This window comes from the organism of the source record quoted next, unplaced genomic scaffold, assembly GCF_019419815.1.
Source record: "Pyrus x bretschneideri cultivar Hongxiangsu unplaced genomic scaffold, Pyrus_bretschneideri_v1 Contig120, whole genome shotgun sequence".
NCBI classification, from domain to species: Eukaryota; Viridiplantae; Streptophyta; class Magnoliopsida; order Rosales; family Rosaceae; genus Pyrus; species Pyrus x bretschneideri.
The window spans coordinates 582,787-600,835 of NW_025999414.1; the positions used below are offsets into that span (position 1 = coordinate 582,787).

Below are 18,049 nucleotides of genomic sequence, written 5' to 3' on the forward strand. Positions count from 1 at the left end.
TAATTCGGGATGGGCTGTCACATTTATTTATTTATTTCCTTGTGTATTTAATTATAAGAATTAAATTAATTCAATTATATATGCCTAGAAACACAACAAATATATAATTAAACATGAATGCACAGCAAAGACCTCGCGGTGCATTCACAAATTCTTTCTCTTCTTTGCTCTCCTTTTCGTGCAAATTCTATAAAACCACCTAGAAAATCAAAACAAATAAAATGATGGAACTCGATCGGTCAGATTCTTATCCCTCTCTCTGCCTTTTCCACCGTTTGAACTTCAAGTTGGGTTCGCGTTGGGTTCAAATTTAAATTGGGAATCATCCCAATCCATTTGGTTTCCGTTTGATACGAACCAAAACTTGAAATTCCACAAAATAACACAGAATTAACAATGTAATAACGGGAGAGGCTTCTCGGGGGAGAAAGATCTTGAGATCAGTAGTCCTTCCACCGTGGTCAGATGGAACGAAGTGGATATGAACAGGGTGTTAACAGAGCAATAGTAGGGTACTAATGAATATCTCACGAAGTTAATACGGAACCAACATTGCTTCATATTTTATTAAAAGAATATCATTGTCACACTCTTTTTAACTTTTACACGCTCCAGATCTAGTATACTCAGTTTGTTTCAACGTACAATAAAAAAAAAACAAAACAAAAGAAAGCACGCACAGTATACAGTGTACACACACAGCGGAAAGAAAAGGAAATCAACTGATAAGTAAAAAAGAATAATCGAAGTCTCAAAGATATATAAAAACTAGGGATAAATTATCAGCTAGCAAATCACCAAAGGCAGCAGTAGAGAAACCCTAACAACATGAAAACCCTAAATAGTATCCCGTGATTGTGCTTCACACAAAGTGATCCAGATGAATCTTTATCATGATCGCCAGTGGCAGTGTCATCCGCTTTGGGATGGTCGAAACTGGCAGGAACAATTGTATCCGGGACAGAACCATCATCAGTGCCGTCACCACCTGGAGATGGGGACCCGCCGGGACTGCTTGCTGTTGCTGGACCTGGGGACTGGTCCTGTGTGGGTGTGGTTGGGTTTTGTAAACTCTTTGGCAGCCCTTGTCCGTGAGCGACGCTGATCTTAAAGTGCTGCCCGTTCTTGCATTGGTCGCCATCATAATCCCCTGAAAAGAAATAGTTCATCCCTTCCTTTTCCAAAGGCACTGCCACCGACACCTTGCGTACTGCCGTGTTTGACGGGTCAGCTGCCGACCATTGCATTGTGTCGTTTTCTAGAGCATCATCGTAATCGCACAGCTTGTATGTCGTCAAGTTATATGTTTGCACAACTGAGTGGTTGGTGTCCGTATTAAAAACTGCATAACAATCACGTCTATAATCAACTCTTCAGTAAGTAAATATAAAGCTGAACGAAGCTAAGTTAACTAAGGAAGCATTAGATTGAATTATAATATTACTCAAATAAAAGAAACTTCAACAAAATTAGTACATATACATATTATTTCCCCGAGCAAAAGCAATCAAAGGTTTTTGGTTCTTGGTCTTCATATTTGCCAGAAGATAACCTTCTTCAGGTATTATATATCATATATAGCAGTTGCAGGACACTGACTAACTAAATGTTTTAAATAAGTATACCTATGTACATGCGTCAGCTCTAGATTACCAAGGCAGTGGAGAAATAATCAGGCTGTCCAGTTGCACAACCTATAAAACATCCTGTCTTTATTTGCCGACAAGCCGAATGATTATGTACTGCCGTTCCTTTTGAGTAAGATTTTACCCTTTTTTTTAAATTAACCCAATTTTCTATAAAATAAAATAAAAAGTTTTACGGGATCACTTCCAAATTTTTTGTATATGTATCTTATCAGCCATGTTTTACCAGATCACTTCCGAAGTTATTCATAAGATCCATTTTTACGTACTGCTTAACTTACAATTATTTAGTTGTTCAACTGTTTTGTTGTTTCATTGTCAGCATCTTCATTTCAATTATATCTTGTGAGCCATGACTTTGCGCATGTTTTAGCTGACCAAACATTTTATAATTTGAATAATCTAAACTACATATTAATAGAATTTTGGTTATCAACTAAAACTCTATAAGATTACCATCCTAACCTCTAATTAAAAGTGAACTCTAAACGAAAAAATATGAACAGTAATATAATTTCAAAACAAATCAAATTTTTCTTTTTTTAAAGTTTCACCTACATGTGATTTTAACATACCTCAAATATTAAAAAAAAAAAAAAACAACAACAACAACAAAACAAAAACAAACAAAAACTTATGTCCCCTCTCTCCCCATTTAAAAAATAAAAAATAAAAAATATTTACCCACACTTTTGTATGGGCATGTACTAGTTGTTTACAAAAATAACTCTTGATTAAAAACACAAAATGTTAATGGTTTTAATCATTAAAATGCATTATATGAATAACTTTAAAAATAGGGCACTGCTAAATAGACCAAATTTTTAATCTAAATTATGTAAACTAAGTGACGTAGTTGTTGATGATTGAATTATTATTTAACTATTGATTAACGTTATTATTTCTTAGTAGTGACACATCATTTAGTTTGTAAATTTTGTCTCCCTAGCATTAGCCTTAAAAATATATAGACACATGAATATAATAATTTGGGTAATATTAAGGAGACTAAATTTGTAGACAAAATTTGCAAATTAAATAATATATCACCAATAGAAATGAGCATAGTTATCAATGGGTAAGTAATAATTCAAATATCAACTTCTATGTTATTTAGTTTTTAAAATTTTATTTACAAATTAAATCTCCTAACATTACCCTAATAATTTATGCAACTCGAAACATTGATTGGAAATTGGAAACCGAATAAATTAATAGGTTTTGACCTGGTTGGGGGATAATCAAAAGAATTGAAAAGAAACAGAAGAAAATGGTGGCTGTATTCTAATGCATGTTCCAAGTGATGCGTTGGATAGTTAGTAGGGAAGGGCCCAAGCGTCGGCGGTGGTAGCTTTGGCTACACGTGAAGTACACATGGTTTGACATAAAAGTCTGTGCACTTGATTGGAGTACACTAGACAGTATGCTTTTCTTTCTATCTTTCTTAATGTTTCTCTCTTTGAACTTTAGCTTTTCCACTATCGTGAATGCTGTTCTGGGAAAAAGCAACGTGATTACATACTTGATGAGGCAATTACACTACTGCTCAATTAAGTTATTACTATTAACACACAGATTAGCAGAATATTTATAAAAAAAAACAAATTAAAAAAGAAGGAATATTAGTGTACAACACCTCAAATTCTTTAATTTCCAAACACGAAATTTGGACAAATTAAACCAGGAAATAGCTCAAGGATACTCAAAAAAAATTGTAAACAGTTTGGAAATTTGAAATTAGATTAAAATCAAGTATTTTTCTTTTCTTTTTGGATATGAATTAATTATGAATAATTACAATTCAAGGACTAATAATCGCAATTTTCTTTGCCAAATGTTAACATTAATGGGTTAAGTTGTCCACTGCTAAGAAGAAGGGAAATCGATAGAGATCGAACTCGCAACATCAGAGCGATAAAACGTAATTTGCAACTGATAGCAATTGATATTAACATAATATTATCGATCGAAAGAGCAAAAAATGAAAGAAATTGATGGATTGTGATGAAAGGAAGCTTACTGAGAAAATCTCCCAAGCTGAATGTCTTGGCGGCAACCCATTTCTGATAGTTCACAGATTCATACCAACCGGAAGAGTCACCCACTGTATAATTCTTGTAAGCTTCAACGCCTGATATTCCTGAAAACGAAGGAATAACAAGAGGAAGAAGAAGGACTAGGAGAAAACACAAGCTAGTGTACTTGCTCTGTAGTAATGGTTCCATTGTTTTTTGGTTGGAGTTAGTGAAAACTGAAAACAGAGAGAGGAGATATTGAAGAACAAAGGGCATCAACTGTATATGTATGTACATGTATTGTATGGATGCTGCCAGCTAGCTATAGCTAGCCACCCAGCAATTGGTGCGTATTATGGTTATGCTTACCCCTACTTTTTATTGGAATTACCAAAACGGTCTCTCTCTCCTTCCTGTCGGTTCCGGTATGAAGTCTCAGAGTAATGTATGGTGTGATCTCGTCTCGTTCACGCAACATCTTTTGTGATAAACTTATATATAACTTGTATTGCGTGGTTTAACTTTTAATTATATCAAAGTTTATTTTTTAATGAAATTAGGTTTCACAACTGGTGTGCTGATAGTAGGATACAAGTTGAGAATATGACCTCTCTCTTAAATGTTGACAAAACATGACTCATGTTTCCAATCAAATAAAATAGTCGTGTGTGATTGAATAATAAATCATAAGTTTTGTAGTTTGATTGCTTGCATTATTTATAAAAAAAATATTATTCACACACTTATTTATATTTTTTATGTAGTTATTTTAATTGTGATCATCTGGTTGAATAGATTGAAGAAAATTAATGGTAAAAAATTAACAAAGATGTGTAGAAGATAAAAATAGGTGCGTAAATAACACTATCCTATTATATATCTCAAATTTGGTCATGATCTGATTTATGTATTATTGTTGACTTTAAAAATTACAAAGTCTGTGCGGTCCGCCGGCTGAGTAATTAGGAACTAATTACATCTTCAGTCATTTGAATGTTGATGTGGACATGCCAATTAGCTACCGAGCTCGGTTGGGCAAATAATTTTTTACTATTATTAACGGGAGAAAATTCGAAACTATTACATTAATTTAGAGAAAGGTAAAAGTTTCAAACTCGGGACGCGGATAGAAACCTAACATCTTATCCACTAGGATTTTTTTTTTATCAAATATCCACTAGGATATTGCATCACATGCGGTTGGGCAAATAACTTGAATATGGTGATGTGATAAATATGCTGCTTACTTCTAAATCGATTCTAGTCTTCGAAGAGATCGCAATCTTCGAAGGATCCAAAATGCCCAACATCTACTATCTCTCCTTGTTCTTTCTGATCCTTTGGACCCTGAACTACTTGTTGAAGCCCTTGTGCTTTTCTGAATAGAATGGTTTTCATGCCCGAAAAAGAGGGAAAGGAGGGATGGGTGGAGAGAAATAGGGAGGGAGAGGGAGAAGTATCGATCTGGGTTTCAAGAGGGAGAGGGGAGGGATGGAATGGAGAGAAAAAGGGAGGGAGAGAGAGAAGTTTCAATTAGGGTTTCAAGAGGAAAAGGGGAGGAATGAGATAGAGAACAGAAGGAGAGAGAGAAGTTTCAATCTGGGTTTCGAGCAGGAAATGGGTGAGATGGGATGGAGAACAGAGGGAGGGAAAGGGAAAAGCTTCGAGGGAGAGGAAGAGGTTTGTTGAAAAAGGAAAAAGAATTAGTACTATAATAATATTATCTTTTTATCAATTTTTAATACCAATTGCTCCAACAATTTATTTTTACAGGTGAAGATGCACTCCGATAATTGTTATTCACTAAGGCAATTATGGTAGTGCTATTCAAACACTTATTTTTACTTTTCACATACTTTTTCAATTTTCGATTGTTGAATCGAATAAATTAAAGAAGATTAGTAACAAAAATTAATAAGGGTGCATAGAAGTGAAAAATGAAGGTGTGAATAACACTATCGAGGTAATTATTGGCCTAAGAGCAACTCCACCAGGACCATTAGCTCGATGGACCAATGACTTCCCTATCCCAATAGCCCCAGCTGCAAGCTCCAACCTATGCGAGCGTGTGGGCTGAGGGGGGGCCCAAGCAAGAGACTTGGCTCGAATTGGTGGCCAGAGAGCCTGAGGGATATGCGATGTGTGGCTGATGTCAAGGTGACCCAACTCGAATTCGTCCGTTTTCCTTTGTTGGAATCTGGAAAAAGAATGGGATGCATGTAGGGAATTAAGCCCTTAAATTAAACCACAAGAATTGCAACACAACATGATTTAAAGCTCAAGAACATAAGATAGTGATAGAAACACCACATGGGTTCGAGATTGAGAGCTCAAGCTCTCGACTTCAATGGTAGGACCTCACACCATGCACAAATGTCGTATGCAAGGTCATGGTTGGGTTCCTTGAGTTCCAGGGATTCCAAAAATATTATTTTTGAGCTTGATTTGTTGAAGGTTTGAAGAGGAAGGAGGAAGAGAGCTCACGGGAGTGAGCTGGAAAAGATGGAGAGAGAGAAAGAAAAATGAAGAGAGAGATAGAGAGAGAGAAAGAAAGAGAGGAAGAACCGGTCAAATGAGGGGAAAAAGGGAAAGGATGATGGGGATGTCTGATGGATTGGGTGAGGAAAAAATACTAATATTTTATTTCCTATTGTCATGGCTATTTAGTTTAGGGGTGGAAATGTAAAAGGCATTCACAGTTCATTAAAGGCAGTTCATGTTCATTGGGTGGATTCAATAGTGAGTTGCCCTAGGGGGCCTTTACAATGTTGAAGTTGCTCTAAGGGTATAACAAAAACAAAAATAAAATGCCTAATTGGATTATTAGTCCTCATTGTGACATGATAGTTGGAAAATAGACAATTATTGACCTAAGGACAATTATTAGGCTAAAACAGAACTCTCTGTTAATTGTTAACACGTGGAGTTGGTTCACGTGCTAATAATTTATAGAATTTTTTATTTTGGACATAAATCCTAACGAGCTTAAATCAAAATTTTTATTTATTTCTTCCAACTATCTTGTCATCATGGAAACTAATCTCTACTAATTAATAAAACACTTATTGTCAACCAAAACCCTATGAGATTACTAGTTTAACCCTCTAATTAAAACAGACCATGAATAAGAAATATGGGGCATAAATGTAATTTCATACAACCACATTTTGCTCTTTTTTTTTTCTTTTCAAAGTCTCATTTACATGCAATTCTAACATATCTCTAAAAAAAGATACAAAAAAAAAAAAAAAAAAAAATTCCCACTCCCACATTCTCTTTCCCTCTCTTCCTCTCTCATTCTATTTCAAAAACAAAAATAAAAAAAAAATTTCTCACACACTTTGGAAACAGGCGGGGAAGATTCCCATTACATGGAAGACCATTTCTTTCTCAAAATACGGTAGTAAAGAGAGATAGTCAGTCAGACTGTGTGAGAAGAAGAAGAAAATGAATTCGTCGTCGCCGGCAGAGGAGCCCCCTGATTTGGTGTGCCAGATCGACAACGCCCAGGGCATGGTCGACGCCCTCACCACCGTCCGATGGAAACGCCAGCAGGTGTGTCCCTCGCTCCCAACCTAAAACGCTTTCAATTTTGATGCTTACTTGCTTGCTTTCTTTCTTTCGTTCTTTCTTTCTACTGGAAATTGAACGCAATTGCGGAAGAATCTTTTATCTTCTTACCACTAATTATCTAGGGTTTTGTCATAACTCCCTCTCTGTCGTCGCAATTTCGATAAATTCAGGACGCGGTGGTGGAATTATCAGAGCACGGCGTCGTTTTAATTGTGGAGGAAACCGGTTGTCTTCAGGCCAAAGTTTATTTGCAGCGTGAGGTAGTTACCATTGCTGATTCATGGATTGTTAGTTTCCTTTTGTAAATTACTAAAAGAATAAGGAAAAGGAAATGAAATTTGATGTTGAATTGGTTGTTTGTTTGTAGCTGTTTACTCGTTACGAATACAACGGGCAAGGCCGCCCCCGGTTTGGAATCAGTTTGGGGCTCTTCGTCGATTGCTTGAACACATTTTCAGTTCCTGGACAATCAACCATTCTCGAAATGCGCTATCCCGGCCCTGACATGCAGCTTCTTCTCAAGTATTTCTTTCACAGTTGAATTGAATATTTTGTTCATTTCTGGATGCAATGCATTAATACTTACTTGTTCATGATCCTTGTATTTATGCTTTCAATCCACGAAAACTGAATCGAACTTTTTTCATGGCTATGTTATCTTCCCTGTTTTGTCAGGTCTGTTGATTCGTTGGATGCTTGCATTTATGCAGAGATCAGGACAAGAATCCCAGATACAGTTTCATGGGATTACAATTTTGAACCCGCAGGGAGCACCCCGCTCACCTTTACTGTTAAGGTATGCTGCTCTGCTCATTCATATTTACTCATATCGAGGGTGTACATGCTGCCTCATTTGGTCTCTCAATAATTAAATTGGTGCCCTTTCGTAGTCTGCTTCCAGTGCAATAAGGTCGCTACTGAGGCGTCCCTGGAGAAGTCTTCTTAACATTCTTCTTATGTTTCCCTTTTCCATCTTTCCAAACCGCTTTCTGACCCATACCTTCTGTATTAAAGATAAAACTAGTCCAAGGTTTTTGCTTTAAAGTAAAAAAAAAAAAAAAAGAGAAAAAAAGGGTGGGGGGGGGGGGGGGGGGGGGTGGGTTAGCTATTGACAAGAAGCGGCATCCACTTGTATATCATCTCTTTTCCGTTTCATAAGCGGGTGCTGACTTCAAATAGTTTTCGAATCAACCTCTACTGTGCTTCTTAATTACTGGTTTTACCTGCCACTATGTGCGCATAGTTATCATATTTGTCCTCAATATAAATTTTAAGGTCAATGAAAATATGAATGTTCAAGGTGTGTGACACTATAATGCAATTGAAGTGTTTATGTTCATGTTGTGTGCTTTTGTGCTCGTGCATTTGACTCTCTAACCAACAGGAAGTTTTAGCCTTTTAAGACAAAAGAATATTAAAACGAACAACCTGCCGATTAACAATACTTGTGAAGGAAACAGTCATGCATTTGCTATATAGTGTATAGCACTCAAACATAAATGTTCTTGATGTATTGAATATGTTCCGACTCATGTTGAAGTCTTTTTCCTAATTGTTGTTTGGCATCTAATTTAATTAACAGTCTGCGGCGCTGAAGGAAGCAATCGATGATCTTGAGTGGCCTGGATCAAGCATCCAGATCAGTTTACAACCAGTTCCTCCAACTGTTACATTCAGAGGTGAAGGCCACGGAGATTTGCAGGTAAAAGATTGTTCTAACTTGAAAGCAAGCACTTACTGTGATGATTCGAATATTTTCAGAGAATAAAGTTTGACTTTATTGCAGATAGACTTGATGTACTATGTGAATACCGATCTTTTGGTTGCATTTCATTGTGATCGTCAAGTATCTTACAGGTTTGTCTTGAATCACTTTCGAACCATTCCATCCACTGTGTCACGTCTAATTTCTTAATGTTGGTTCTTACCCTGATGTTCTTAGGTATAAATACAAGTTTCTTCGAGCAACTACTTCAAACATACCGAGCAGTGTCATTAAAGACAACAGAGGAAGCAAGTTGACTATTGGGAGAGGGGGATTGCTGAAAGTTCAACACCTAGTTTCAGTGGCAAGACCATCCACTTCACACCCTCGGATTGATTCTGCTGGGTATCAGCAACCCAGTCGAATTGCTTATATCGAGTTCTTTGTCAAACCAGAGGAGGATGAAGACACTGCCAACGGTTAGCAGGCAGTAAATCGAGTTTGTAGCTACAGTTTTCGCATTGTAATTTCAGCCGTGAATCTCACTTGGTGTCCCCACTAAAACTAATTGTGCAAGTGTTTTCTTTCGTGCACCAAAAGGAAAGCACACTATGACATGTTTTCGCGTAATAATTATGCGCGGTCCTCCGATAAATATAGCAATATGATGGTATTCGTTTTACAAATACAACGTTTCAAAGTTCAATTGGCAAGGTTGAAAGCGAATGAAGAGTTTATTCCTACTCCGTGGCAGAGTGCCCGAGCACAAGTTATCAGCCTGAAATATCTTATATCTTAGAGGCGTCAGCCGTGACTCGACTCAAGGCAACGGCAGTCTTCGAGCCAGACGGGCGACCCAAATGCTTGCTGATGAAATCCCCGGTCACCAAGAGCTTCGCCAGATCCACATTGGTTTTCACACCGAGTCCATTAAGCATGTATACAACATCTTCAGTGGCAACGTTACCTGAAGCTCCTTTAGCATACGGACACCCACCTAAACCCGCAATAGAGGAATCCACCGTGCTAATCCCCATCTGTTCAAGCGAAAACATTATGGATTACGAGTTTGCAACACATTATTACTCATGAAACCATCTTCAGCGCGGAAGATTGTTCATTGTGTATCGTACTTCTACCTATCATTCATATGTAAAACGATGTTCTTTTACTTTCTGAACAACAATAATATGAGACAATTTTGACATGTTAAGATCGCTTACTTGAAGAGACACTAGGATGTTTGAGAGAGATTGCCCATAGGTGTCATGGAAGTGAACAGCAAGCTTTTCAACAGGGACAGCAGCCATTACAGCTTCCAGCATGGGAACAACCGTCCCTGTTCCAAAGAAAGACAGAAAGAAAGAAAAGAAATTACGTAGGAGGCCAAAACTATGGAACCAGAGACAGATACGATATTTTGAAAACAATAAAGTCGATAATCGTATGTCTCTTGGAGGAAACACAAAAGTTCACCCCATGAATCAACACCCATCTTTAGGGGCCTTGTCTAGTACAATCGTATAAGGTCTCGATCTATCAAGCAAGAATGCTCGAGTTCAATTCTTGGATGCAGCCATCCAAGGACTCGACAAATGTGGAGTCAACAAGGGGTAACGACCTTCATTGAATATAAACACATTTTCTCCATCCTAATGTTGGGTATCCGAAAGATCCATCCAAGTCGAACTAAAACATCTGCATCAGTATTGGTTATCTCCATCCTAATGTCGAATGACTATGCCTAAAATGAGGTAAAATTTGTGCCAAATGGTCTTAGTCGAACACAAGCTAAAAGATAAGAAGAAATAATGATTCGAGAGTCCAGATACAGAAGCTTTAAAACAAATGAGAATGAACAAAACTTTGGACAAAGTTCAGTGTGTTACCAGGTGTACCAACACCAATTGTGTCACCAAGAGAAATTTCAAAGCAGCCCATGTTGTAAAGTTCTTTTGCTACATATGCCACTCTTGATGGAGGAATTGCTCCCTCCGCTGGACATCCAACGACACACGAGACATACCTATCCATGGTAAGAACAAGTTTATTCATAAAACAACCACCTAAAAGAAAAAATGTTCCTTTTTGTCGTCGAAGAAGTAGAAAAGTTAGATTACCACCTAAAGGATAATGAAAATGATACATAACATTGAACTGTACTTCCGTCTAACTAATTATACAGAGCTCATAAACCAAACTCCTGTAAAGGCATTCATACAACCAAGCACAGAATTTTAACTTTTTAAATAATCACAATACAGTAAACTCTTATCTGCTGCAAAATCGACTTTGAAGTGAGATATACCATCCTATCTAACCCACCAGATCAAACACTAAATTCTTTACCCTCTATCGCAAGGGGAGAAGAAGGTAAAGCATAACGCCCTACGTAAATGGAGAAACAACAAAATCGAAAACCCCAAGACAAGATTTAATGACAGCATAAGCACACCGTGGAGTGATCTATGGCCTTGTATCATGCCCAGCACTGTTTTCTCACATACTTTTATGTTTTCAATTTTCATGCTATGTTATTGTCTGTAAGTAACAAGAAGATGTGAGGGGTCAGAAACCAAAGATGAATGGAAGAAAATATGAATTAACTAGTGCAACAGAAAGCTCGTGCTTTCATCTGCCATCTCCAAGGGTTAGCCACAATGTTAAGGCAACTGAGGCCATGTGTCAAGGAAGGTTAGCCAAATGATAGCATATTTTGTGGCTTATCATTTCCTTTCTTAAAAATTGCATTGTAAAGGAAGCGTGCCCTTGGTAGAGAAAATACAGAGATCTAACGGAGACATCATGTACGAGAATGGTAGCATAGAGTAGCTAGAACTGCATACCAATCTGCTTAACAGTTAACATCCATTTAATGCAAGCACAGAGATTTAACCCTCTGAACGTACTCTAATGTTATACAGAGTTTTCCTCCCACAAGGAGACAGAGAGAACAAGAGAGCATGAAAGAGAAAAAAATTCATATAAACCCTACTTTAATCTTGATAAACCATCCATTTCATTTCTTGACCCATAAGATGATTTGAAAGGATAAGGAGGTAGCTGTCATGCTTAGTTTATTTCGTAAACATTCTGTGAAAATGAGATAGAGAACATACCCTCGTACAGGAATTGAAAGCTCTTTTGCAGCACGAGTTACAGCACGATAACGAACAAGGCTTTCTTCAATGCTACAATTGATGTTTGACTTTGAAAATGATTCAGAAGCTGATGCAAATACTGCTATATCTTTAGCACCTGCTGCAACAGCTGCTTCAAACCCCTGTAAAAATTGGCGTTATATGTCAGATAAGTTGCATGACGAATGTCTGGTATTTCTAGAGATCACTCACTTTTAAATTGGGTGTCAGTACAGGCAATCTAGCACCCTCCAGATTGTGAACTGCTTCCATTACGTCCTTTGCGTCTGCTAGCTATATAGACAGGAAAATGGAATGTATCCGTTACTAAGATTCAGCTTCAAAATTAAATTAAGACGAGCTAGGTTTGTTTACTTTCTTGAAATAGGAAAAAAGTTTGGTTAATTCGCGGAACCTCAGGGGAGGTCTGTAATTTATTAAATAGCTATTCCCATTTTTCCCAGTAAAACCGCACGTTGTAAGATAAAATTGAAGTTATCAATACTAAAGGGTAAAATTACCTGAGGAACCCATTTGGGCGATACAAAACTCGTAGCCTCAACAACAGACAACCCACAAGATACCAGTCTCTGAATCAGTTCAATCTTCACGGATGCAGATATAATATTCTTTTCATTTTGTAGTCCATCCCTTGGGCCTACTTCTACTATCTTCACAAACTTTGGCACGCCTTTCAAAAACTGTTTAGTTCAAGGCAAATCAGTGAAAAGAAAAAAGGAAACGTTATCTGCTAATCAAAGATTACGGCATCCTCATACGATATTTCAAAACAAGAAGAGAACACATCATCATCTAATTTAAGTTATTGAAGCACCTTATTTGTTATATCTTTGTCATTGCACTTGGCGTTATATTGATCTGACAAATACCATGAATCACACACATTTCCAAATACCCTGTGATTCCTGCCTAAGCTCAAGGTCCGTTGATTGAAGGAGTCTCCATGGGACAAGTCCCTGTCTCTTGTATGTCTTTTCCATGGAAAGCCCTCTCTTCCATATTCATCATAATCTTCGCTGAAAATAAATAGAGGTCAAGGTTAGTTATCGCTCTAAGATTATTACAGTACAAAGCAGCTGGACTACATATTCTAAAGGCAAGAAACAATTAAGAGCTGACTTATTGGACTTAAACACGGAATAAGAAGATTAATAGATCAATTTGATCAATTTGATCTTTAACTAAAAGGTAAGGGGAAGAACAAGCTCTTGTCTCTATCCCTTGGACAATTTTCAACGATGTCCTTTTGATCAGTCGATGGTCACCATAGCACATGCTTGCACATATGCATGCATGGGCACAAGTGCACACATATGGACATAACATAAAAGGAACACTGTCAGTTTTTGAGTGTTTTGTAAACACGAAAGCACATGAATGGATACATAAGTACATTCTGAGTGTTCCACAAACCAACACCACACAAATTACTTACTCGCAGCTATTGGATGTGCTGCAACTTCTTCCTTCAATCCAACAGTTTCCCATTGCCGCATCATCTGATCTAGATCTGCAAGCAGTAGACGAGAACCTCTGAATCCGATCCATGGTACTCATGCTAGGCAACTTGTCAAAACCAAGTGGCTCCTCCAAGCTCGACATGGTGGAAGTAGAAGGAAAAAAACCAACTGAATTCACCACAACACACAAGTAAATATCTGCTAGAAGCCTAGAAAACATACGTTTCTAGCATGAAACCACCAACACACCATGAACAGGTTATGCAAACAGGATAAGTATTAACAACATTCTCCTACTTTGCCAAAGCAGCCAAATAACCATCAAACCAACAAATAAAAAAAAAAAAAAAAAAAAAAGAAGCTTAATCTCAGCTACAATCTGTATGGAAAGCAAATTAACAATAAAAACATTAAACAATTCAATTAACATAATTAAGCATCAAAGCCAGAACTCTGTTTGGCTCCCAACAAAACCAAACTCAAACAAAAAATGTTATAAATGTTTCAAATTTATAATGAAAAAAAAAAAAAGAGGAAGGTGAGGGAAACAGACCTGAATTCCTTGAGGGAGGAAGGGAAAAATTAGGGTTAGGGTTTCTGAGAAGAAAAACAGAAACCCTACAAAATGGGAATAATTTAGGCAGTTTGAAATCGTTATGTTATGGATGGTTAGATGAAAAAAGAGTTTGAAGAAGAAGAAGAGAAGGTGATGAAACGTGACGGAGTTGGTTAAACCGTTTGTAATTTTAAGGGTTGATGGGATGGGATGGATTGGTAGGTTGGTGGACGACGTTAAATTATAAATTCAATTATTTTTCTTGATCACAAATTACGCTTTTTCGGATTTTTTGTGCTGTTTGTTCTTTCTGTCTTTGTTTGTGTTTCTTTTTGTCCACAATTTTCTTCTTGTTGAATGGAAGACTGGTGAACCATTCACATCTCTCCTGTCTCTCACGTTGCGTGTGGGTAAATTGTAATGGCGCGGGAGGTCGGAAGAGGTGGTAGGTTGTTTTCAGTTGGAAGTTAGTCAATTTCTTTTATTATTATTATTATTTTTTTTTGGACAAGGTCTTTTATTATTTTTAATGCTTGGTCTCTCCTCTTACACGTTTCCTTCAATTCCCGGCCCTATACCCAATTCCTGGTCTATTTTATTTGACAAATCATAATCACAATCCTTTTTTACACTCGCACATTTCTATTTAAGTTTGGTTATTAATTCTGTTTGATTATTCAATCTAATAGTTAAAAATAATAAGTGTGTAAAAATTATTAGAACATGTTATGAAACTTAGTGTGAATGCCACATATGTAATTATGTAAGATGGCAAACCAAGTTAAGACTTTTGGTGGCAACTTTTAAAAGTCTTAGGTAAAAGTCCTAGCATAGTAAGTCCTTGCATGTAAGGATGTGTCAGATGAAAATCCCTATAAATAGAGGTATGTTTGTAACCTCATCACAACACACCAAATCAAGAGTGAAAAGTAATAATACCTATATCCCTCCCTTCTCTTTACATGCATCCTTTGTGTGATAGAGTTACAAAAACGAACAGTGTGATACATTGCACTCATTCCACTTCTATCTCTAACAATGGTTATCTCTCTCACTCTTGCCTATATATAGTATGTTATCAACACGACTCTATAACCCTAGCCAGTTTTCATTTCCTTTGCCGAAAAATGCTTCCTCCAAGGATCATACTGTTCATCTTCCTTCTCTATCTCACCTACTTGGTATCTCTTAGCCAAGAGCTGCTAGCACTATGCCTTCTCATAGTTCTCAATTTAATAATTACTTATATTTATTTATTTATTTGGTGTAGCTCCTGATTACTCAATGTTTATTTATGTTAATTTTACTACAATTTTAGATGGTGCGGTACAATCGCCCATCTTGAACTGCATAATTAATTTTACTGCAATTTTAGGTGGTGCAGTATAAACGCCCATCCTACACTACATATTTAATTTTCCTGCTACTTGAGTGGTGCGGTATAATCGCCCATTCTACACTATATTATTTCAATAAGGGTGGTGCGGTACAATCGTCTTTCTCATTAATGTCTAAATTATGCGAATCTCAAGCCTGAAGATTCGGGTACTTATCATTTTGGCTTGAAGTTCAAAATGAAAAATTTGTAAAAACCAGAAGTTCTAACACTACATTCCTTCAAAATCCATATTATTGCAAGTTCTTACACATCTCATGTTTCAAAAAAAGAAAATGGCGAACTTCGCAAACCTTGATTTTGTTGCCCTTGATATCACTAGGAAAAACTACCTTACCTGGGTAGTGGATGCCAAGATCCATTTGGATGTAGGAAATCTTGGAGAAACCATCAATAAGGGAAACAATGCATCTTCTCAAGATCGAGCGAAAGCCATGATCTTTATTCGTCGCGACCTCAATAAAGAATTAAAGAGCAAGTATCTAACGGTTGATAAGAAGTGTGTAAAAATTAATAGAACCTGCTATGAAACTTAGTGTGAATTAGGCATGACAAACTGGTCGTGTCAATCGTGTTCGTGTCGTTTTCATGTAACACTTATTATCTTAACAGGTCGTGTCGTGTCACACCCGTTAAGAAAAATATTTTTTTTTCTTAAATTTGCACATACCACACATTGCCACATAATATTACTTCAAAACATTAAAACACATTTGTCGTTTAAGTACTACATCTGCATTCGAAAATAAGAGCCTAATAAACATATACACTACTAGTCTATTACAAAATACTAAACGTGCAAGGATATGCAAAATGAAGGGATTTTAATTATTTTACACTATATTTTATTAATATTACTAAAGGTTTTTTTTTATGATATGTGGGTGTGTGTATGTGGCGGAAGAAAAGAGAGAGGAAGGAGGGGCTGCCTAATGGCAGCGAAAGAGTGGAGAAAATGGAAAAAAAGGGGGAGACCGATCGGGGAAAGAGGGAGGAGAAAGGAGGACCGATGAGAAGGAGAGCAGGAGGGAAAGGAGAGAAGAAGAAAATGAGGGAACCCAAATGGGTCTTCCTTGACCCGGGCAACCCGTTTCCTCAAACCGGCGGCTCCTCACCTTTTCTTGTCCAATTTTCCGACCAATTGGACCTATAAACTGCTCCCAGTTATCACCTTGGCCCTTTCTCTTCTTGTTCCACCAAAAATTAGAGGGAATTTGATAATATTTTGGTACAAAAATAGTGATGGGTGCCGCGGGAGACCTTGCCCAAAATCCATCAATTGTGAAAAGATTTATTCCAATTGCCACCACCAATAGACTTCCTTTGAGGCTTAGAACAATGCCCAATCATTGAATGGAGCGTCAGAGTCGAATTGAGGACGAATCAAGAGCACCTATTTCTAGGGTTTCCGGCTGTTCGTGGCCAGTTTAAGGTGTTTTCCGGCTAGCTGGAGCGGCCGACCGCCACCCACAGCGGCTGGTGCGGCGACGCACGGCTAGGGAGCCGTCATTGTGTTTTTATTATTCTAATGATGCTTTTGAGACCTAACTGCGATGGTTTGAATAGTAGTACGATTGTAGTATTTGTTGGATTAAATAAATATATTCGGATTTGGTTTGAATTTTGGAATTGTGAACTACGAATGGCTTGATCCTTGTTTAGGGTACGTAGGCAGTCTAACAAGATGTTAGATGCAGCCATACAATATATGAGACAAAAGCCTTGTTTGGGAAATTAAGCAATGCGAAGGAATTGGTGAAAATGTGAGCTTTAACCTTATGATTTGTTGGTCAAATATGGTCATAAAACAGCGTGTGAGGAATAGAGAAATTGAAGTAAGGAATCATAAGTATTGATAGTTAGTTAAACTAGTGTTTTGTTGGGCTTGTCACCGATAATTATTCCCGAAAATAAATTGTTCGGGAGTAGGGCGTTATAGATTGTGCATTTTACGCCACATTATATGTACATAATTATATATTTGAAAGCACTACGATACAGTTAAGTTTTGGATTGCATCATGGCATATCCATAGGTATATTACTACGCATAATTATTGTGAATGCTTTGAAGTTTGAGGGTGAACGCAGGACGCACAGGTAAGTTCAGGTAAGTATATGTTGTGAAATGTGAGATGCATGGTTATGATTACATTTTATCTAAAATGATTGAGTTATGGCATGACTACATGTATGTTTTAGGCAACTCCGACCTTGTCGTACAGGTTGGAATGATAGGCAACTCCGACACTGTCGTATAGGTTGTCCACGAGTTGTATATGTAACAATAGATGCAGTTTGAGCTCATAAACCTGCACCCCGGTGTTAGTGCTCCTGCTCGTGGCCAGAGCATAATCCTTCACGTGATGTTCACCTGCCGCACCTTACGCTCACCTTGGATCCAAGGTAGGTCAACAGTCATGTCGTACAGACCACTAAAGGTGGTTCCGACTCGTAGGTAACCCGCGATTATTCGCACAGTCTTCATGTGATCATAGCACTTGAGCATACTTATTTACACCCAGTCTTGTCGTATAG

At 37.4% G+C, this 18,049-nt stretch overlaps 3 protein-coding genes across 3 annotated transcripts; 1 reads left to right on the forward strand and 2 right to left on the reverse strand.

The window, feature by feature from the left end:
* Window positions 1-535: 535 nt before the first annotated feature.
* LOC103930145 (blue copper protein) lies at window positions 536-4,045 on the reverse strand. Its single transcript, XM_009339443.3, has 2 exons — window positions 3,667-4,045; window positions 536-1,342 (listed from the first exon to the last, which is right to left on the reverse strand). Exons 1-2 carry the CDS (start codon window positions 3,956-3,958, stop codon window positions 795-797), a joined length of 840 nt encoding a protein of 279 aa, XP_009337718.1. The 5' UTR covers window positions 3,959-4,045; the 3' UTR covers window positions 536-794.
* A 2,951-nt stretch (window positions 4,046-6,996) lies between these two features.
* LOC103930144 lies at window positions 6,997-9,569 on the forward strand. The gene is made up of 7 exons (XM_009339442.3): window positions 6,997-7,216; window positions 7,405-7,494; window positions 7,602-7,756; window positions 7,910-8,030; window positions 8,817-8,936; window positions 9,021-9,091; window positions 9,177-9,569. The coding sequence occupies exons 1-7, from the start codon at window positions 7,109-7,111 to the stop codon at window positions 9,421-9,423; spliced, it is 912 nt and encodes a 303-aa protein (XP_009337717.1). The 5' UTR covers window positions 6,997-7,108; the 3' UTR covers window positions 9,424-9,569.
* On the reverse strand, window positions 9,557-14,449 carry LOC103930143 (hydroxymethylglutaryl-CoA lyase, mitochondrial). Its single transcript, XM_009339441.3, has 9 exons — window positions 14,114-14,449; window positions 13,536-13,728; window positions 12,915-13,116; window positions 12,601-12,780; window positions 12,293-12,373; window positions 12,059-12,222; window positions 10,829-10,965; window positions 10,163-10,278; window positions 9,557-9,976 (listed from the first exon to the last, which is right to left on the reverse strand). The coding sequence occupies exons 2-9, from the start codon at window positions 13,700-13,702 to the stop codon at window positions 9,728-9,730; spliced, it is 1,296 nt and encodes a 431-aa protein (XP_009337716.1). The 5' UTR covers window positions 13,703-13,728; window positions 14,114-14,449; the 3' UTR covers window positions 9,557-9,727.
* Window positions 14,450-18,049: the final 3,600 nt, after the last annotated feature.

Coding starts and splice junctions, on each gene's coding strand:
- LOC103930145 (XM_009339443.3), bottom strand. CDS start 3,958: ATGTACATACATATACAGTTGATGCCCTTTGTTCTTCAATATCTCCTC. Junction 1,343..3,666: donor CAGCTTGGGAGATTTTCTCA/GTAAGCTTCCTT, acceptor ATTGTTATGCAG/TTTTTAATACGGACACCAAC.
- LOC103930144 (XM_009339442.3), top strand. CDS start 7,109: ATGAATTCGTCGTCGCCGGCAGAGGAGCCCCCTGATTTGGTGTGCCAG. Junction 7,495..7,601: donor AAGTTTATTTGCAGCGTGAG/GTAGTTACCATT, acceptor GTTTGTTTGTAG/CTGTTTACTCGTTACGAATA. Junction 7,757..7,909: donor GACATGCAGCTTCTTCTCAA/GTATTTCTTTCA, acceptor CTGTTTTGTCAG/GTCTGTTGATTCGTTGGATG.
- LOC103930143 (XM_009339441.3), bottom strand. CDS start 13,702: ATGTCGAGCTTGGAGGAGCCACTTGGTTTTGACAAGTTGCCTAGCATG. Junction 13,117..13,535: donor AGCACATCCAATAGCTGCGA/GTAAGTAATTTG, acceptor ATTTATTTTCAG/CGAAGATTATGATGAATATG. Junction 10,279..10,828: donor AATTGGTGTTGGTACACCTG/GTAACACACTGA, acceptor TCTTTGGAACAG/GGACGGTTGTTCCCATGCTG.